Source organism: Pseudopipra pipra, chromosome 6 (assembly GCF_036250125.1).
Source record: "Pseudopipra pipra isolate bDixPip1 chromosome 6, bDixPip1.hap1, whole genome shotgun sequence".
Lineage (NCBI taxonomy): Eukaryota > Metazoa > Chordata > Aves > Passeriformes > Pipridae > Pseudopipra > Pseudopipra pipra.
Genome location: NC_087554.1, coordinates 57,364,519 through 57,386,640, shown reverse-complemented (window position 1 = coordinate 57,386,640; position 22,122 = coordinate 57,364,519). Strand labels below are relative to the sequence as shown.

Below are 22,122 nucleotides of genomic sequence, written 5' to 3'. Positions count from 1 at the left end.
TGATGGTCTGCTAAGGACATTTTTTCTGTAATGGCTGTGTTACATATAAGAATTCCTGGGCCATTTCCAAGTGTAGCAGGTTTTTCCAAATGGTTTATGCTGCTGTTTCATGCTGTGACTGTCAATACAAAGCACTGGCATAAAGCATTACAGTAATGCATATGCATGCCATTAGAATTACAGTGCATCATGTCCTTCTGCTCTTATCTGCCATTCCAGCGATCCGTGTAATAGATGCTCTGCCTTATTTATTGATCCAGTGCATTGGGTCAGAGAAAAGCCTTAGAAAACAGAATTGGAAGGAATTTGGGGGGGGGCTCTCATCTAGACTGCTTCTCTTCCAAAACTCAGGCTCAGTTGTGACAAATGTGCATCTGTGCTTCCTCTAAAAATCTAATCATTCCATGGCCTCTCTTGGAGACTTTTGGCATTCTGTCTGAAGTGTCTTATCTGTCTGTACTATGACAAATTCTTTCCTCGTGTCTTGCCTAAATTTTCCTTTCTTTGCTTAAAGTGCAAGACTTACTACCCTGTTTCCAGTGTACTGCTGCACCTTTCACCTACTTGTTAGAACGTATCTCTTCTTTATTTTATTTTTGCCTGTGCAAAGCTGTCTTAGTTGATTTAAGCTTTCTGTCTAGATCATGTTTTCTAGATATCTGATCATTCCTTCTGCTGTCCTCTGCCTTCTCTCCATCTGATCCACGTATTTCTTAAGAACTTAGTGCCCAAAGTGGAGCACAGTACTTTAGTGGGGGCTTTCCTGGATAGAGTGGAAGCATTATCTCCCTGCTCTTATGGCTAATTTTCTTTATACACTGTGGTATGTTGTTTGCCTTTTTGGCAGAGGCATTACATTGTTGACATATTCATCATCCACAATGCCTCCCCTCTCTCAAAACTAAGAGTTGTACTCAATAATCAGTGTGGGTCCCTTCCAGCTCAGAATATTCTGTGATTCTCTGGTACTGCATTGTCATTCATCTCCTGTCCATAGTTGTGCCATTCCTTGTTGCTGCCTGAACACACAGCCCTGAACTTGCCTTTACTGAATTGCTTACAATTTTTTTCAGACCGTTTCTTCAAGTTGTTGGGACAATTTTGAATTCTAATATTCATCTCTAGCTTCTTCTACATAATCTGTCTCAGCTTTGCTATCTCAAATTCGTGTTTCAAAGGTAAAATATTGAATTATGTTGAATAAAGGATGGTCCTCAGTGGAATTCTGTTTAGTTTTATTTCCAATCTGACAGTGATATCCATTCTATGAGTACCATTTTCCTACTAGCTTTGCACATATTTCACAGTTTCTTCAATTTCTAAGTGTATCATTATCTCCTAACTTCTTAATGAACCTGTCACATTAGAGAGGGTTCAAAGCCCCAGTAAACTGAAGTTGTATTGTTTGTGTTGCTGCCCCATCAACAAGACCTGTTGCCCAGTCGTAGCTGATGTTTGACTGCAGTTGATCCATTCCTGATAAATCTCTTAACTGTTGGTCCTTTCCTGACACAAATAAAACCGCATTAAAATATTTAGATAGCTGTGATTAATAATTACTGAGTGAAGTCTATTAAATTTTTGTAGATAAAAACTCCTAATTGTGTGCACAGTGAAAAGGCTTCGTACAAACAAGAGTTTCTGTGTCATCACAGCGTTTGGTCTGAAAGCAAGGAGCTGTCTGCTGTTCCTGATGACAACCCCTTCTGCAATCATGGTTATGAGAAGGAAGTTGCCTGCCTAGAATAAAAGCAGGAGTTGATCTAGACCTGACAGAAGGACATGGAAAGCAGAAGACACATCAAATATAAAGGGAGAAATGGTTTTGGCTGGGGAAGTCAATACAGTTCTGTGGCTGATGAACTAAGAAGGGGAGGGCACAGACAATGCATAGGGAGAACTTAGACTATGGGTAAAAATGGAATAGAAAATCCTAGAGTGGAAAAAGAGGAAGAAAAGATGAAGGAACAATATAGAGAAAAACCATGGGCTGAGAACTAAATGGACCTGGGGAAAGTACTTTGTGTTGGAGAAGAATTCTCTGTAAGGAAATGAGGAAAGTACTTGGACTGTATTCAACAGAACTTTGCCCTGTTCTCAAGCAGTGGGAGCAGTACAGATTGGAGTCATCTGGAGGTAGCAGGGGTTTTCCTCATGTATTATCAGGGCCTGTAGCAGTGGTTTTGGGGAATTTTTTTTTTAACGTTTCTCAGCTAACAGGAAAAGTTTGGCCACAATACTGGCACAGGTAATTCATACACACATGCAAGTGACCCACTGGACCCCATTATTAAGCCCTGTCAAAGCCCCTATGGCATAATGCTCATCAGATGGAAGTCAGGCACTGAATTAAGCAGATCTCAGACTTAGGTACCTTGAATGATCCACGGCGTAGCTGTGGAATCAATGAGGAATCAGGAAAGAAGCCAGGAGTTGGGGAATTGATGCCAGTTGAGTCTTTGGAACAAGTTGTTCCAGCAGCAGGAGGACAGTATGGTGTGGGTGAATGAAGGAGGCTGGATTGGGGGAGGTAACAAGAAAGACAAACATATTAAGAGGGACTTGACTGGAGGAGGACAGAGGAATCACACTTTGAAAATCAGAAATATCTGCTCCTATTATAGAAAAATGCCAGACAGAAGATGAATTTAAATGCAGAGGGTTCATGTTGCTGTGTAGACAGAGGCAGGGATGATTCTGAAAAAAACCTGTATTGTTTGCAGCCTGTTTGGTGAGTTTCCTCTTTCGTCACCGCTACACAAATTGCTACTTTTGTGCTTGGTATTCAGTAAGTAACCTTATTTTGATATTTCACAAAGTTTGTTTTCTATGCTGGCAGCAGCTAATCCACTTTTGGAGGCTTCCTGAAAGTTCCAGTGGCTACTGGTGTCCTGAGTTCTTGTCAAGTGTAGGTATGGCATCAGTCAAAAATAGCATAGATGGTAGTGGTGAGTGGTGTAAAAAAACCACTTAGCTCAATAATAAAATGATGCTAATTCTGTGGTATTGTAATTATAAACTGAGGCTTCATGAAAGTTGAAGGTTGCCAGTTAAACTGTCCATTTTTAAAAGCTCTGAAAGAAATCTGTGAACTTCCCTCAAGGTTTTGGTTTTTTTTCCCAAGTGCAAAATTTTGTAAGTGAATTACTTACTTTGGACTTACTCATATATCATATATAACAAATTTTCTATCTGTCATGGGATCCCAGCAGCTGTCATATTGAATCCACGTGAAATTCAACTGTGGGTTAGTTTCTTAGGTTGAAGTACTTCCAGCTATCTTCTTTGAGACTTGTTTCCTTACAGGACAGGGGCAGGGAAATATGTTGGGTTTTTTGTTGTTATCAAAGATGTTATTATTGCCATTGCAGAGTATTTTCTTTTAGTTGTTGAAAATGTTGGTTTTCTTGAAGAGTAGTTATAAAATGGACATAAATAGCACCTCAGATCATCAGGATGAAGTTGAACCAGAGCTTCTTGTTCAACTTCCTTTTCCCTTCATTCTTTATGTTCTCCCAGAGGTTGTAAAAAACTCTTGGCTATGAACCGGATACAACAGGAGCTGTAGGTTATCAGCCCTGCTGCAAAGAAATCAGATGGATTAGTTTAAAGGCCTAACTATATTAACATAGGGACTTACTTTAATCTTCCTACATTTGATTTTTTTCCAAAAGTGTACAACAAAGAAGAGCATTCAGAGAATTAATATTGGATGTTCCAATTACTGTGCCATGGCTATTACCCTCTGTGCAATGAGGTAAAAATGGTTTGTATTCACAGGTTTTTATGTAGAAGGAATAATAGCCCTGAAAATGTTGGAGTGCATTATAATTAGAAAGATCACCTGCTAGTACACCTGTTGGGTGATGGCATAATGTAATATAATTTTATGTTAATTACCTCTATGCTTTTTTCCCTGCACCTGCTGTTTATAATGTCAGAACTGTACAAAGGTCCTAAGAAGTGACAATAGGAGCTGCGTGTCACTGATCATCAGTTTACATATTGCATGCCTAAATGGATCTTGATTTCAGCATGAATAACAGAGATTTGTGTCACATTTATTTGTAAACATGAATTATGTATTCACTATATACCCAAATTTTGCATTCAGATGGCTTAAATCTTGTAAAAGTATATATTGCATTCAGGAGTCTGCACTTTAACTATGTCAGATTAAAACACAAAAAAATGTATTTCTCGGCTGATAGGAGTGTTGATTGTTTATAGAATTTGTATTTGTTAAATATTAAGAAATTATGAGACATTTAGCTTTTAATTGCTGTCTGTCAGAAGTCTGAGTTAAGCTAATAAGTCTTCACAAGGATAAGTCAATCATTTGTTCCCCATGTTGCAGCAGAGTAGTAGAGTATAAAATATTGTTTCTTTTCTCATACGCGCTTCTTCCTTCAAATTAAAAATGTAATGTTTATGAATGTGTTAATTACGAATGCAAGAGGTGGTTGGCATAGGTGTGAGCATCCAGACATGAAAAAAAGGCAGAGCTAATCTGAAATACTTGCTTTGAATTTTGACCCTGCTGACAAACGTGCACATGTGTGCACACACTCAGTTTGAAGAATAAACTCACTGTTACTGAGTGTTGACAAACACATGACATGGACTCAGTCTCACTTGTGGCTTTTAGGCACTGCTGAGCCTTTGTTTTATAAGCAATAAGAAACTGTTACCCACTTGGGATAAAAAATGTGTGTACTGTATCTTTATGCTTATGAACTCAGATATGATAAGTGAAAAGCCCCATTTTATGAGCTCAATTTAATGTGCTGTGTATTTCCTCATGCATTTGATAAAAGGGAAGAGCTAAACAAAGGCTTTGTGGTAGCTGCTACTGCCGTGTTTCAAAAACAGATTGGAGTGACAATCTGTCTCTTGTGTTTTCCCTGGTCTAAGAAGGAAGTAGATAGAAATACTCTAATTCCAGCCTCGTGCTGCCAGCCAGTCCCACCCCTGGGCAGGAGGTGAGGAGAAGCACTTCACAGCCATCCTGCAGAAACTCCTTCTCTGGTGTGGTGTTGCGTTCAAGTGTGTTGCCCAGGGTTTTGAAAGCCATCTCATGATTTAATCTCAGTGTTTGAGTGTTTTAATTAAAATGAAACATGGGAAGGCAGCATACAATCTTGTTTTGATGTGTTAAACTTATATTTAAGTTACCGTTGTGATGAAAACCATACCACTTTGGTATCCTTACTTTGACATGCTTACATTCCTAGACTTGCTGTTGTCAAAGGTAATGAAGGTTTCAAACTGTCTGAAGCAGTGCTGGAAGTGCTAATAGACTTTTGGTTTTAAAAAATCTCTCTGTTGAAGTTACAGGGCTTGTGAGCTTAAGCCCTAATTATTTGACAAAGATATTTGTCAGCCATGTAGCTGTTAATTGGAACTATAAACTTCTCAGAGGAAACTGATCCTCACGATAAAGAGAGGAGGAAAACAGAGCTGTGTTTTGTATAGACCATTTGCATTTGTCCCACAGTGGTAAATTGGAGCCAAGCACTGTACAGACACATCAAAATACATCTGGAACAATCAGCTAGGTCAAGCCAGGCTTAGTAGGTCTGGGTCAGTATGAGCCACGACGTGCCGGGTTTGGGCAGTGCAGTGCTAAACTTCAGACTGACACTGAAGCCCAAACTCTCACCACGGGCTGGTGCTGTGAGTTCAGACCCTGCTCACCCTCCCCCAAGCCAAGCCTGTCTTGTCCTGGGAAGGCACCTTTATCGGGAAGGTGGTTTTCCCAGGGTGAAACTCATCCCTTGCAGTTCGGGTGTGCTGACCCCTGTGATTTCCACAGATGCAGAGCTAATGAATACAGCTGTAATCTGTTAATAGGTGACTCATTTCAGACCATGGCAAAAGCATTTTATTTGTAGTGTGAAATACTGGGGTAAGGAAAAGCATGTGGCACAGACTTGTGACAGGGAAGATGGTAGCAGAAAAAGGAATATAGCCATGATTAAAGGCACAACAAAATTCCTTAAACATCATATTCAAAAAGTGCAAGTAGTTGTACAAAAGCATAGGAAGTTCATAGTGGCAGATAAACCTGAAAGCACAGCACAAACATCATAGTGCCTGTAGCCTACTTACCAGTCAGACCCACCTTCTCCCTCTCTGCTCTCTTCCACCTCTGCCCCAGTATCCAAAATCACCTGAAATGTATGATGTTTTCCAAGGGTGTGTGTTAAAATACCTTATTGCTCCAACCAGAAGAGCTTCAAAACAACAAACCTAACTTTTGATTTCTGTAAAAAAACCAAAGGTACTAATACAGATGAAATGTGAATAGCATTGATTTTTGGGCAATTTTCTAAGGACAAGCAGGATACATTAAGAGTCTGGAAATGTCGTCAAAGCAGTAAGGAATATTGGAGAACATTTAATTTAGTAAAGGGCATTCCATGTGGATCTATGCAAAAATGATCAACTGGCAGTGTAAGACAGAGCATCCATAGAAAGAAATACCAAGTAAAAAATGGTAAGAAATATGCCTCCTTTATGGATTCAAGCATATTTCTGCATCTTTCAACTTCTTTCTGAAACCATTGAAATGGACTTTTAGAATCATAGAATCATGGAATATGCTGGATTGGAAGGGACCCACAAGAATCATCGAGTCCAGCTCCTGGCCCTGCACAGGACATCCCAAGAGTCACACCATGTGCCTGAGAGTGTTCTCCAAACACTTCTTGAACTCTGTCAGGCTTGGTGCTGTGACCACTGCCCTGGGGAGCCTGTTCCAGTGCCCAACCACCCTTGGGGTGAATAATCTTTTTCTGATATCCAACCTATATCTCCCCTGATTCAGTTTCATGCTGTTTCCTTGGGTCTTGTCACTGGTCGCCAAAGAGAAGGAATCAGTGTCTGCTCCTCCACTTCCCCTCATGAGGATGTGGAAGACCCCAGTGAGGCCTCTCCTCAGTCTCCTCTTCTCCAGGCTGAACAAACCAAGTGACCTCAGCTGCTCCTCACACGGCTTCCCCTCCAGACCCTTCACCATCTTCGTTGCCCTCCTTTGGACACTCTTTAATAGCTTTGTATCTTTTTTATATTGTGGTGCCCAAACCTGCACACAGTATTAAAGGTGAGGCTGCACCAGTGCAGAGCAGAGCAGAGCAGGACAATCCCTTCCCCTGACCAGCTGGTGATGCTTTTCCTGATGCCCCCAGGACACGGTTGGCCCTCCTGGCTGCCAGGGCACTACTGACTCATAATCAGGTTGTCATTGACCAGGACCCCCCATGTCCCTTTCCTCAGGGTTTCTCTCCAGCCTCTCATTCCCCAGTCTGTACACACAGCCAGGGTTGCCCCATCCCAGGTGCAGAATCCAACACTTGCCCTTGTTAAGCTTCATACAGTTGGTGATAGCCCATCTCTCTGATTTGCTGAGGTCTCTCTGCCCTCAAGGGAGTCGTCAACTCCTCTCAGTTTAGTGTCATCAAATTAGGAGGAGCTGTCGACTCCCTTGAGGGAGTTTAGTTAGACAATAAATAAAAGCAGTGAATATGTTTATAAATAATGTCATGCAACAATTTGCAAAGTCACCATCTAAATGGTGAAGGGATTCTAAGTAGTCTTACAGATGTTAGATTTGCTGGGTTTAGGAGGAAAGAGTAGGATAGAATGACATGAGTATAAATACCAGCATTGATTTTATTTATAGCTCATTTGGAAATTTTTATTAGTTTTTAATTAATACCTTATGGCAGAGTTGCACCAGAGGGAGGAGCAGAGGAAGATAAGTTAGATAATCAAGTAAAAGAAAATGGTCATGTGGCTATGTCATCCTTTGAATGTATATTGTTACAATTCTCCTGTTGATTTCTGTTGCAAATTATGTGCAACATATATACATGAAGAAATGCCGTAACTTTGGGCATCATAACAAAGGAAAGATATTGATGTCCAGGGCTTTCATTTTTTAAAGTATATTCAGGGTAGTAGCCACTCTTGATGTATTTAGTTCATAAGAAGAGAAACACTGATTTAATACAAGTATCATGTGAATAAATACAATGAAATAACAGCATATAGAAATCACTCTGTGCTATTTGAGCTGTGGTGGCAAGAACCTGAATCTTACAGTGTAGCACCTTGGGAAGCAGTTTCCATTTACTTTAAAGAAAAAATGTATAGAAGGTGAACTCCTGTGATTTCCACAGCTGCAGCTATTTCATAAGTAAATGGTCACAGGTGGTATGGAAGGAGATTATGCTGTAAATAATCAAGCCAGAACATTCTCAAAGAAGGGCTTCTTAAAAAAAGTCTCTATGTTTTTGTATATAACCTTTATTTAATATCAAGTGGACATAGAAGCACTCAATTTAGGATCATTTTCATTCTCCAGATGGGACACCCTAGATGAAGCTCAGACTTGACACTCATCAGAAATAACAGAACATTAAATATATTATGCTCAGTCCTGTGTGTTTTATGGTACCTGTGGAGACCACCAAGCTGCATTCTTTGTCTTGAAAATTTTACAGTATATATTAACATGTGGTTTTTATTCTTACTATCAAGTATCAAAAAACAATCTCTGAACTCCAGGTTTCCTATGTTTATTTAATTACTAAAAATGCAATTCTTGTAGAAAAAAAAAGAATAATGAGTAATCACTGTATATAGAGAAAAAAAGATCTGGATCTCTAGTTGATTACAAAAATAAAAAGCCTCTCTACCTTCTCACACAAGAAAAGAAGAAGGAAAAGAGGCAACAAAAAATGAACAAATTCATCACAAATTCCATCACAAATATGTTCTCTCAGGGAGACTCCTTCCAGTGGTCGTAGCTGTGATAGTGAGGAGCAGGCAGCACATGGGTCAGTGGTCAGCCCTGGATGGATCTTTTGTTGGCAAACCATCTCTGACGGTTGTCAGAACAGAGCACAAATACCAAGGACAGTGGCTGCAGGAGAGAGGTCCTTAGGGAAAGTAAATATGGAATCAGATTGACTGAGGAAGGAGATCATGTGGTTTGGTGAAGCGACAGAGACATCTCACCCACTGCTGTATCCTAGGAGGTCACATTTCATTGTTTAAAACATGTATCAAAAATCCCACCACTGGCATTGGAATAAAATGATGAGCCCAGAATGAAAGAAGTCCCATAGCAGCCTTCAGAGTTCCTGGAAGTGCTGAGGATGGTTAAGTTTCACTTCTCAAATGTTCAGGAATGATCCTGAAGGGCTAAAACCTCTTGTCCAATGTTACAGAATGTATCAGAAGTAATTTTAGGAAATAAATTCACTGGTATGCTCCCTACTCAGTATTAAAAAAAAACCAAAATGAGTCTATATCGATGCAATAAACCAGCTTCAATAGTCACTATTAATCCTCCAAACAAAATAATTGCCAGTGTTCTTAGAAAATTGAGAGACAAATGATTAATTCCTGCTGTGGGGTGTGATGTGTGCTGGATTAACTGAAAGATTTAGTTGACTAATGGTTGGGTAAGTCTGGATATATGCTCTTAAGATCATAACACTGCTACAGATCATAGAATCCTCTGTATGTGTAATAATATGGAAGCTAATTTTTCAGCTTGTCCTAACACCTCATTCATAGTTTCAGTGAACTTTGGATCCAGATTTAATGTGAAAAGTCACTGGTAATCATGTGAAATGAAGAAGTTGTGATTATAATGTGAATATTTTCTTGGAAGGACTAAATGAGTGGATTATGTTCTTATCCCTTATTTAATAATACCTAAATTAAATAGTCCTAAGGAAATGGAGGATTAACAAGTAAGAAGTATAATACACAGAAAGCAGTCTAGCTGAAGAAAGACTACATAATCTAAAATATCCTCAACTAAATCCACTGAAGCAAATTTAGCAGGGAGACTGAATTACTTGGGATATGTGCGTGCTTACAGTGGTCCATTTGGGTCAAGGCTAAAGTTCAGAAAGGATAGAGTCTCAGACTGCCTTTCTGCCCTTGTACCTATGCAGTCCATGAGCGGAGGACTCCAGCTGTGAATGGACATAATCTTCTTAAGAGTAAAAAATCTAAATATTTGTGTAAAAACAGGCAAACAAATGTAGCACGATAGCACACAGATACTGTGGGGGAGCTTCGTCCTGTTCTTTGTGCATCTCTGTGAGTCATCCCGCAGTTCTGCTCTCCCTGAGGTCAGCTGAAAAAACTTCTCTTGACTTCATTATATGTAGAACAACAGTTCACCAATACAAAATTGTTTGTTTTTTTATTTTCTCCCAAACTCACATTTTTCCAAAGTTGTAGAATACATTTGAAGACGGATCCATTTCATATCCGACGGTATTCAGAAGTGTTGGAATTTCTGCATGAAAGCTGCAATCAATTCCTGTCTTAACAGAATTGCAACTAGAGGTTCTAATTGACATTAGCAGAGAGTAAGGACATGCATTTTGATGTTGTTTAGTGACACATGTTAAGGACCCAGGTTTCCATCCTTGCTGCCTTCTTTTTATCTAAAACAGAGTTTTCTCTTCTCTTTTTTCCAGGTCTGGTGTTGGTCTGACGGGTTCTAGGCAGACACTGTTTTATGTAGAAGTAACAGACCAGATGAGAACCAGTGGAGGAGGTGGCCAGCCCGAGGAAGGAGAGCTGATTGAAGTTGTGGAAATACCTTTGGAAGAATCCATGAAGTTTGCTTATGATGAGACTTTCCCGAAGACAATGGGTGTCATCTTCAGCTTCACGTGGTTCCAAAACAACATAGCACCCAAACTACCAAAAAAGTAAAGCACTGTGATCTTGAGAAAAGCTTTCCTGCTGGTTCTGTGGATGCAGAAAGCTGCAAATCTTCCTGCCTCCATCAACTCAACTTCTCACAGAGCAAATATTTCTTGAAATAAATTTGGAAGTAAAATCTGAATTAAAATCCTGACCCAATCTCCGTTATTAGCAAAACGCTTACTGGCATCGGTGGGGCCAGGATTTGCCTTTGAGAGGCAAATGCTGATTCTCGTGCAAAGGTTAAGTAAATGTGTCCAGTTCTCCTTTTTCACAGCACTGTTCTGAAGAGCTGCTCAGGCCCTCACTGTGGCTACCACACAAGCCTGTCACTGTGGTCTGTACATACTGGCAGCTGTGTATTCACTGCAGGTTTTGATATTTTTTGGAGGGAAGCAGCAAACCTGAATAGTGACAGATCCCCTAACTGCGTTCCTGAGTTCTGCACAGCTTTCAGGGAGCAGCTTTCTCTGCGGAGTGTAGCTCCTGTGCAGAGGAGGCGTTTGCATTTCTGAACATGCAAACCTTTATCATAAGCAAACACGTCTGTAAATCCTTCTGCTATCGTGTCATTTTGACAATAGAGCAGCTGTAAGATTATGTGCTTCTGTTTGTTCCCACTACAATGCTGATCAGCAGTGATGGTGATAGAGGGGTGAAGGATGGGGGCTTCTGCTGGAACACATGGTCCTTTGTTTGCTTTATGGGTAATACTTGATTAATTAGATCAAACTTTGTCCTCTAGACCAGGACTAGAGAGGCCAAATTCTTTTAATTTGACTCAGAGGTGAGTACTACAAGTGATTTCTCTGAGGTCTCAGTTTCCTTATCACCCAAATTGGAAGAAAGGAACTTACCCCTCAGATAACACTTCTTGGAATCTAATGATTGGAAGTGCTTTATTGAGATTTTATCATGATTTGTGCAGTTTACATGGAAGCCTGTGCAACCTGCACAGACGTACTGAGCAACACAATTTGATTTAATGAAGTGGCCTAATTAGAATGTATATTAAGTTTTCTATCAGCATAGTTTAGATGTGAACTATTTGTCATGTGAAACTGTTATGAGCATGAATGAAAGAGAATTGAGTCTGTCAATTTAATTATGCACTGGTTTATGTTATTCACTGATTTAATCAACATGCCTACATTGTATGTGCCTCCAGGAGTACTGAGGTGCTAAGTGTGTTTAGAAGATGAGGACTGCAAATGTGCAAACTTGAACTTAGCACCTGGAATAAATGTAGCACATCAGGTGCCTGATGGTGTCCAGTGGCTGATTTTAAATCACTGCATGTCTAAATAGGTGTATAAATAAATAACGTGGGTTTTTTAAAAAAAGCTTTTAGAACTGCTACTTGCTGGTTCTTCTGCTGACTGGGAGAAAAGGTCCTTGGAAAGCCACTGAAGAAGGAGCAGCCTTCGTCTGTGAAGTCAGACACTTTTTGTGGAAGTTCAGGCACAGCTGTGTTGAGCTGGACTGGGTCTGTGGTGAGTCAAGGGCTGAGTTATTGTGAGAGGCAAATAAATTCTGTCTGTCTGATGTATTTACATTGGAAGGTGTTTTAAGGTGGGGTCTCCACTGCTCTGTCTAGTACAGTATGTCCTGACTGCTGCTGAGCCCTTTACGAACTACTACAGTCTATAGAATAAATAATGCCCGTGTCTGTGATGGGCATTCAGAGTGTGACTCATCAGACTAAATACACAGTTCATGGATTACCCTCTCTGGAAGTGCCTTCAAATCCCAACACCTGCATTCGGTTTGGGGTCGTCAGAGCACCCTGGGGAGGCAGGTCAGCCACTGCTGGGTCTCGTGCCACCACACAACGTGCACATCCTGGGCTGCCAGGGACAGCACATGGACAAACCCAGCGAGGAGGGTGGACAAAGGTCCTAAAATCTCTGTGAGCATCACGCAGTTGGTGCCAGCCAGTCGTGCCGTGGCTGCACATCTTTGAGCTGGGCCGTTTGAAACACACATATTTTGCCCCCTCCAAGGCACTGTGGCTGTCCCTGTTATGTACTGAACTTCCCCAAGGGCGGTGCCAGACTTACCAAAATCTGTCCCAGACTCCTGTTGCTGGTCAGCAGAAGGCTGTCCCCCATCACTCAGCTGAATGGAGGCCTTGCAAGCTGTGCATGCCCAGGAGGTGTTGCTTTACAGCCTGGAACTGGGGCCGTGCAGGGCGACGGAGAGGAGCCACCACCTCCAGAGCAGCAGCAGAGGCTTCCCAGGTGGGAGAGTGGGAGGTCACAGTGTGGGAAGAGAGGGGCATGTGATGCAGCAGCCTGGAGGGGTGTGTGGGCAGGGAATCCGCAGCCCTTGTGATGGCACAGAGGTGACACTCCGCTTGCTCTGGGGCGACCTCACCCATACGAGCTACAGCCTTGGGACTGCCTTTATGCAATGGATACTTGTGGATAATGGTGATGGAGGGCAGTTGCATGAGCTGAGTAGTCCCTCAGCACTTCTCCAAAAGACCAGACAAGAAGTATTGGCCCCACCTCCCAGTCCACTCCTCCCCAGGGGTCTGCTGGACACACAGCAGACCTGGGGGACTGCGGTGTCTCTGAAGCCTTTACACCCCAAGGGATGCTACACCCCATCCCTGTGCTCTGCCTGGCTGTCCACACAATATGCAATTCTCAAATAGAAACGAAAGTCACATGATTACTTTCATTTTCTTCCCCAATTTGGGAATTTTCCACAGAAACAGCAGTGATGCAATATAGTGAAATCTGTACACAAAGCAATGGAGTATCTGGTGTTTGGATTTGCAATATTAAATATAAACGTATCTTCAACCTTTAATTTTTCCATGTTAATTTTGGTGGGGATTTTTGTCAGTAATTAGGAAGGTTTGAGAATGTGGGAGAAAGGGCTTGAACTTTTTTTTTTTTTTCCAAAACAGTAGATGATTCACATTTATAAAAATAAACCCAGAACAATTCAGATGTCACTTCTCTCATCAGGGCTCATTTCAAAGATCATAATTAGAGCAAATCCAATATACATCGGCCAAGCCTGGGCAGGAAAAAAGTTCTTCTAATGGAATCTTGAAATTGCGTCTGCATTTTAGATTCATCCTTCGGACGTGCCACCACACATACATCCATGGAGAGTGAACAGTTCAGCATCACGCAGGGTCCCCATTTGTTGCTAATGAATACTGGCTCCAGCCTGCAGAACTCTGATCTCATCCCACCGTCCCCGTGAGATCAGTGTCTTTCACTGAGTACAGCCGAGTGGTCTGCATTTATGATACAGATCTGAGCATCTCTGTCACCTCTATGATGTGACTTGGAGATGTAAAAATAATCTAATGAACCCGAAGTTATGACTAAGGCTTCTAATGCATTAAGCATGAAATGATGAAATCTTGAATGCAGTGTCGCTGTCGGGCTCACTATTAGGTGGCAGAAGAGACGTCCCCAGCACCTTGCAAGCACATGGGCCTCGTTTGTTACTGCTCTTTACGACCCTATTTGTAAAGCGGCTGCGAGGCCTGAGCTACTCCCGGGTCTCATGGTTATTAAGCACTCAACAGTGATGTGATTAAAACGGCTTCTCTAAAAGCCTGACACTGTAAGTAAAGGACCTGAATTACACCGTGAGGTTGGTGGGGGCAGACACAGGGATGGGGCGCGGGGTCCCGGCTGCCCTCCTCCCCTGGGCACGCAGGGATGCTCCCTGTGCTGCTGGAAGTGCTGCCCTCGCAGGCGGCCGCTTGCCTTTTCCCGCTCCCTCATTACCATCCCTCCCCGCCGACCATAAAAGCCACGTTCCCGACTCCCCACAGGGCTGCGGCCGGGGCCAGGCCAAGGGCAACCGAGATAATTGCTCCTGAAATACACGTGCCGACCGAGCAGGGCGACCCGCCGGACAAATAGGATTTTTTGCTAAATTAGGACAATTGCCGAGCGCGCTCCATCCCCTCTCCGGGGCTCTATACATAGACGGAAGGCACGCCCAGTTGTGCAATCTGTTGCAGCGGCACACCTGGCGCTGTCTGCAAGTCTATTCACAACCGTCAGCAGGTGCGAGGTGGCCTTTGTGGCCATAAAAGTCCGGCTGGGCGGCCCCCGCTGCGCGCCCTGTGCCGCGACCGCCCCGCGCCGGGGCAGGGGAGGCTCTCGCAGATTAATGCGGTTGTTTGAAGCTGCTGGGAGCCACCGCCCGAAGGCTTGTGGAGGCTTCGGGGGGATCAGAGTAAGGCCTGTGCACACAGAGATGGATTTGCAGCTCCCGTCTCGGTGTCAGCGCCGAGGTGGAGGTAACAGGCAGGGAAGCGCTGCTGCCTGAGCAGGGACATGGTACAAGAGCAACCTGAGCAGATAGAACGTGTCCCTGTCCATGTCAGGGGAGTTGTAAATAGATGATCTTTAAGGTGCCTTCCAACACAAACCATTCTATGATTCAGTGATACAGCAGGCCCCCGTTTCTGCAGCCCCAGGGGTACCCTGCCAGCAGGTACCAGTGATTTGCAATCGAGCCCCTGTTTAGGCTCAGCCTCTCCAAAAAAAGAGGATTTTGCTTGCTCTGCTTTGGGATGCTACATCTCACACAGCACAGCACTGAGGTGGAACTCCAAACCCCCCATCCCCAGTCCATGCTTGAATTTAATTTAAGGAAGGGCATGATGGACTTTGGAGCATGTTTTCACCAGGAGTTTTCACTCCCACTGCTTCACACAGGATTTTACTTGATAGAAATGAAAAAAAGGGATGCTCATACAAATCCTGCACTGCTGCAAAGGTACTCCTCAATTAGTCTGGTCCTTCAGAGCCAGTCTCACTCTTTAATTGGGAAGGTATTTTTACAAGGACTTTAAATGCTCTTGAGATGAATCATGAGGGAAGAGAGGAAGAATTCATAACAGCTAAATGGCCCAGATTTGTGGTTCTTGGGGCTCTCTGGCCTCAGGACTGGCTTCAGTGCAGTTCTCATAATTGGAAATATGATCAGATACATATTAAACCCCAACAACCATGCACTGTATTGCTCTGCTGCTGAAGTGCTCAATATCCTGTGCTGGCTTTGGTCTCTAATAAAACATTCAAAAGCAGTAGTGCTCTGAGAAACCCCTTTTGGACACTTGGTTATGATGAAAATGGGCTGGAAATAGGCAATGGGGGAATGGCTGTCACCTGTCATTATTAATGGCTGCCATCATGCCCCAGAATCGTTAACAGAAAGATCCCTGGGCTCCTCTTGTGCCTGTGGGCCAGTTCTCAGGGTATGGGTATGATGGGTAGAGCATTCAATAGTGAGATAAATATGATTTCATAATTTTGCAAGAGCAAAATGTTACTGTGCTGGCTACAAACATGCCTGTGGCAGCCTGGAGCCAGCCTGGGCTCGGCCACATCCGACTGACTGGGCATGGACCAGGTGCTGTGTGAGCCCTGAGCAGTGTGTGTGTGTGTGTGTGTGTGTGTGTGTGTGGGGAGGGATCAAAGCCAGCTGTGTGGAGAGCCTGACCCCCTCCAAACAATGCCATCCGAGGGCATGTCCACCCCACTGTAAGCCCAGCCTAGTTCTAACCCTGTTCCTTTGGACTTGTGGAGAGGTGCTTAGAAAAAAAAAAAAAAAAGAGCAATTCATCAATACCCCTGACAAATAAGCATAGGAGTACAACATCCCACCTGGCTCTAGGTGCAATGGAAACATTTCTGATGAGCCTTGACCCAGTGCCTTAGGGTGTCTGGCATAGAACTGGCCCCATACCCAGCCTTTTCCGAAGTCCTCAACAGGTGATGGTGGGCACAGATGGGTTCTGTGCCCTATGAATGGCACAACTCAGCCACCACCTCCAAAGTCTCCCTTGGAGCTGCAGGGCAGGGGCTGGGGCCATGAGAATTGCTGTGCCTCAGCCTGTTGGTCCCCTCCAGAGCTGCAGCTGCTCCAGCTGCTCCTGTGAGCCTGGGGATGGGGATGGGTTTGGAGACCTGAGTCACTAATGGGGCTTCCAGTGCGCCTGAGCCTCTGACTCCTGCCCATCATGTGGGTCCCTCCAGTGGCCCTGCCCTGGCTTCTGGGGAGGGGGTGTTTGGGTAACACTTGCTCGTGCAGCAATCGCTAAAATAACTGGACAAGGCACAGTCACACACTTGAGAGTGCGAGAAACAATTTAAGAAATGTTCTTGGGACCAACGGCGGGCGCTGTGCAAACAGCTCCCCGGGCTTTGTGGAAGGGGCCCCGGCTGCCGGCCCACCTGGCCCCGCAGGAATGCACTCACACTGATAACCCACTCCACTCCTCCTGTAACCTCCTTCGTTTGGCCCTTCAGGCTCCCTCCGCTCCCACCCTGGGCTTTTGGGGTCCTCCTTTTGCAATTAAATCAGGAAAACAAACCCAGAGGTATTGCAAGCCCATGTCATGCTATCATTAGTGCTTCTTTTCTATTCACTGTGAAAGAGAGGGGCTTTGTAAGGACTTCAGCACTCCCCATGGGTCTCCCTAGAGACAGAACTTGGGGTTTGCTGCTCCACAGATCCCCAGCTTCAGCAGGCTTTCAACAGAAGCTCGCTGGCCTGGCTGGGTTTGTACTGCAGCCCAAGTGCTGCTGACCCTGGTGCAGCAGGGATGTGAAGGCTTGAGTTACAGCAATCCATCAGCTGCTAATCCACTCTGCCAGCCCCTACACTCTGTCCTGCTATCAATCATGTGCAGAGCACCAGGGCAGGTTTGCAGCCCAGTTGTTCCTGCTATGGCAGGTTAGCAGGGTGTCAGCAGCACAGGGGAGCCCCAGGCCTGGTGGGGACTAAATGCAGCCACCAGAGCTGGGACCTTCCAGAGGTGACAGAAGAGGGAGGGGGACATCGACAACACGTCATCTTTGAGACTGGCATCAGGATCTGTCCCATCTCTTCCTATTGTGGTCAGGATTACTGGGAGACAAGCATCAGGGCAAGGCAGCTGAAATCACATTCAAGGTTTTTGCTTAGTCATGGAAGTGCTTCAGAAAACCCCATTTGCTGGAGTGAGCAACCTCTGCCTCCAATACTTTTGTCTGATATTTATGAAATATCTGTAAAGAGCAGGGAGGGGTGTTTGCAACAGGCTCCCAGGACAAAAAAAGGAACAGGGCTAGACTGGTGCAGGGTGAGTATGAAAGTTGCACAGACTCACACTGGCCCTCCAAAGCAGCCTTGACCCTTTGCATCCCCAAACAGCTGATTTTGGAAGGGTGGAGACTGTCCCAGCTGCAGCAGCAGCCATCATGCTGAGCAGCTTTTGGGCTGCCCAGAGCCAGAGCAATGTGCAGGAGACGGCCAAGGCAGGTACCAGCTTTGTACCCAATGTTCTCATCCGCTGCATCTTCCTGGTCATGCTGCCAGCTTCATTTTTCCAAATGGCTTTCTTTTACCTCTAATGTCTTTGTTCAGGGTATTTTTTTACTTCTATTTTTTTCTTTCTCTTAGTGCTCTTCCATGCAATCTGATCCCAGCCTCTCAGATGAGCACAGGCAAAATCACACCAATACATCACAATAATCAGATCTGATTCCAGGAGCTCTCTCGGAGCCAAGGCACTGAGTGAAGGCCAGCAGGCTTATTGATCCCAGCAGAGCGACAGCTCTCTCTAGCACAGGATTTAGCTCCTAGATGGACTCTAATATGTAGATTTGTCTTCTCTCACTGGCAAAAGCATTGTGTAAATATTCTGCCATTAATGGTATAGGTCTGTTCCTAGGTTTGATAAACTGGGAAATGAAAAGATTGAAGTGGAGATCTTGCCTTCTAAAGCCGCATGACTGATCCTAATGCCCTGTCCTTTTTCTATCAATCAAGGCTGATTGGCAAAGCTTTTTAATTCAAGTCTCTAAGCAGGATGATCAGCATTTACTTAGCTAGTGTTGATTTCCACTTGACCAGGCTGCTCTGGAGTAAGGTATCGTCTTATAGTGCAAACCTTCTTACGGGGGATAAAGAAAGTGAGACCACCTCGATCCTCCTCATTACTTCCTCAGTCCTAACAATCGTCCCGAGCGGCTCTTGGATTGGGTCAGGGGGTTCCACAGGAGCTGGGCAGGCACCCAGTGAGGAGCTTGGCTCTGAGGGAAGGGGGGCAGAGCACAGGGCATCACATGTGGCCCCAGCCCAGCTGCACTGTTTGGCTCGTGGCTGCTCAGCCCTGTGCCCCCCCATCCCCAGCCCTGGTTCCCAGGCACTGTGCGTGTCCTGGGATCGAGTCCCAGCGCTGCTGCAATATAAAACAAACCTGGCACTGGGAGCATGCAGCCTGTGGCATATCCCCCCCCGGCTATTTTTAGCTTCTTTTTCAGAGAAACAAGGCTTATGGAGCCTGCCTCCAAGTGCAGGGACTCCAGCTAGTGCCCACCCCGACAACTCCACCTCTTGGATGGGTTAGTTGCTGCAGGATTGGTTTAATAATGCTATTGGAGAGGGCAAGCCCACAGATCTGCAACACGAGCATCCCACAGAGCCAGACCAGGAGCTCTTCTTCTTGCAGGGTGATACATTTCTCCCAGCATTTCTTCTGCCATCTGCACCTAAGCACCCACCCTGGGCTGCAAGCAAGGAGAGACAGGAGATGGAAACATGAAATGCAACCAGGTTAACATTAAACAAAATGACTCATTTTTATGTAGTGAATTTGTTTGCTCACAAAGCATGTTGTTCTGTAAGGTCCTGTTCCTGGACAAGATGAGAGAGGGTCTTGTGGGTCAGAGCTGAGCGTGGTTTGTCATTGCAGCCCTGGTGCTCCCACGGCTGGTTTTGCCTCACTGGCTTCATAAAGCTCATCCAGAATGTGCATACAGCAGTGTAGAATTAACCCTGAGCATTTAATCGTGATACAAAAAGGAGGAACTTTTTTTTCTTCAGGTACTATATTTAGATCTTTTATGTGGAATAAGAATTTGTTGGGGTTTTTTTTCAAGAAAAGTAGAGATTGCTGGAAGCAGGTGTGTCTGGGAGGGGAGTCTGGAGCCAGGCAAGACCACTCTAAATGTTTCAGAGGGCTCAGGACCTGCCTCCAGCCGAGATTGCCACAGCATGAGGAAGCCTTCAGTGCTTGGGAAGAGTCCAGGAGGCTGTCAGGGCAGTAGTCTGGTGCTTCATGCAAGGTGCCTGACCACGACAGCCATCCTCCAGCTGCAAATATCCATCCTATTCATTGTTCAAAACAAAAGCTAAGCACTTATCTACAGGACAGCAATCAAAGGCAGCTTGGGCCATTTTGGAGCCCCTCTCGTTTTTCCAGCAAAGCAGCACAAGCTCTGCCGTGTAACACCAGGCTGAGCCGTTGGGATGAGACAGGGGAGTTAACAGGAGCCATCTGTGCAGGTTAGGAACGATTTCCTTCCCTTTAACCTGTATTGGGCCAGCTGGGTCACTCTGAGGCACAAGGAAGTGTGCCTGCCCCTTTGTGCTGCCTGGAGATGATAGATCCCACGATACAGCTCCACAGTATTCCAGGTCATTAAACTAATGCAGTGCTCAGCCCGCCCAGCAGCCATTTGTGTACAGGTCACAGATGATGTAGATCAAATAAATTCCTCTAAAATTTCTGTAATTTTCAGCATTTGTGTACATAAGTCCAACAAGTGAAAAACAGTCAGCAAAGAAAACAAGATTTCAGGAACTGTGTTGCAGCAGGAAGGCTAGCATCAAATTTTCCTCTCTGCTCGTTTCTTTGATCCATCCATGTACACTCTGCCATGGGATCAAGCACTGACTTATTGGCTGTGCCTCCAAAGAGGATGTGTCCTCTTTTCCAAATGACACCATTCAGCTGTTGCTGTTTAGTGTACACTCACAACAAAGATTTTGTATCTCAGCTTGTAACAGTCTTAGCTTACATTTAAAGCTTACCATTTAAAGAAATGTAAATGCCTAACAATAACAATATTAGACAATTCTTCTAAGCCTGTGTGTATGCTGATATTCCTGTTAGGCTACAAAACACAGTATTAAGCACAGAAAGACTATTGCACTAATACCCCTTATAAAACCAGCCTGAGTTTGAGTACCCAGAAAGCTGCTTATCTGTTCTTCTGGACTAAGAAGACTCAATGCCTTTCAATTATTAAGAGGGTTGAATTATGTCTTGGTCTAAACTTGGAAGTCAGACAAGCCACAGACCTCTTCAAGACCTCTGAAAGAAGTAAAGTCCTTTAAACTAAAGCTTTTCAGAAAGAGCATTTGACTTCAGGAGGGATCCCTCATTTGTTTGCTTGGTTGTTTTTTTGTGTGTTTTCAACCAAGCTTATTTTCAAGGGCTTTGCATCAAACACCCTTTATGGGCTTGGGCTTTCCAGAGCTTCAAGAAAAGTCCCAGCCCAAAGCACTGCAATCCCAGGCAATAACAGATGGATGTGCAGGGAGGAACTCAGCTCACAAGGTCTGACACCCTCCCAACATCAAGCCACCAAACAGCCTTTTACAAGGGACACTGTTTTCACCTGAAAACCTGGAGACTGGGAGGCTCATTATGCTTAATTAGCCCACCCTAATGCAGCCTTGTACTCTTAGAGGTCTCTGCATCAAAGGCAATCATTTCACTGTCAAGCTGCAAAAGCTTTGTAAATCAAATATGTGCATGTGGAACACCAGCCCTGGGTAACAGCCAAGGTCCTGAAGGTTAAGGGACGATAGGGAAAGACAGCAGACCTCAAGGATACTGGATATATTTTCTATTTGCAGATTGATGTGTCTATCCTGGCATGTGGTTTTTGTTATGCATACAGCATGAACGCTGTGTTTGACACTTTAAATCGAGGAACAAAGGACTATAACAGTAGAGGGGGCTAAATTGAATTGAATTAATTTGTTTATCCTGCAAATCAACATCTGCTCAGACCTATTTCTTTCAACTCTGAAGTTGTCATAACGGAGTATTTTGCCTTCTGCTCAGTCTAATTATAGATGCACGAGCCAAGAACTCTTAGTTTTGTTCACAGCCATCAGCAGGAGCTCTGCTGCCACACAGTTAAACCAAGGCTCTTTCTTAGGAAGGTGTTTTCCCCAGTAAGCTGTGTGTTGGTACCCATCTAAGGGGATGTTTTTACACTGAATTAATTGAAAACCTGCTTTTTGGCACCGATGAAAATCATTACAAAAGAAGACACAGAATCCCAAAGGATCAGGTCTGCTCAAACAGGGATGGGAGGAAAGCTCTTGGACACACACAGCTCTCTGTCATTGTCACCCTGCAGTGCTAAAGAGGACATGGACTTGTGCCACAGTATAAAGCACCCTCCACCACTGAGGGCCCCAGAAAGGATCATTACTCCATAAATATCGACCATGAAAACCTTTCCACCATCCTCACATCTTCGTAGAATCCTAAAATGATATGTGTCAGAAAGGACCTTTGAGATCAGCTAGTTCCAACCCCCCTGCCATGGG

General features: G+C 44.2%; 1 protein-coding gene across 1 annotated transcript in view; it reads left to right on the top strand.

The window, feature by feature from the left end:
- The window catches only part of NUDT14 (nudix hydrolase 14), a 61,094-nt gene extending 48,805 nt beyond the window's left edge, over positions 1 to 12,289 (top strand). Inside the window, exon 5 of the mRNA XM_064659372.1 lies at positions 10,509 to 12,289. Coding sequence (XP_064515442.1) covers positions 10,509 to 10,749 — 241 coding nt within the window. The 3' untranslated portion in view covers positions 10,750 to 12,289. The remainder of the gene's footprint in view (positions 1 to 10,508) is intronic.
- The last annotated feature ends 9,833 nt before the right edge of the window (positions 12,290 to 22,122 follow it).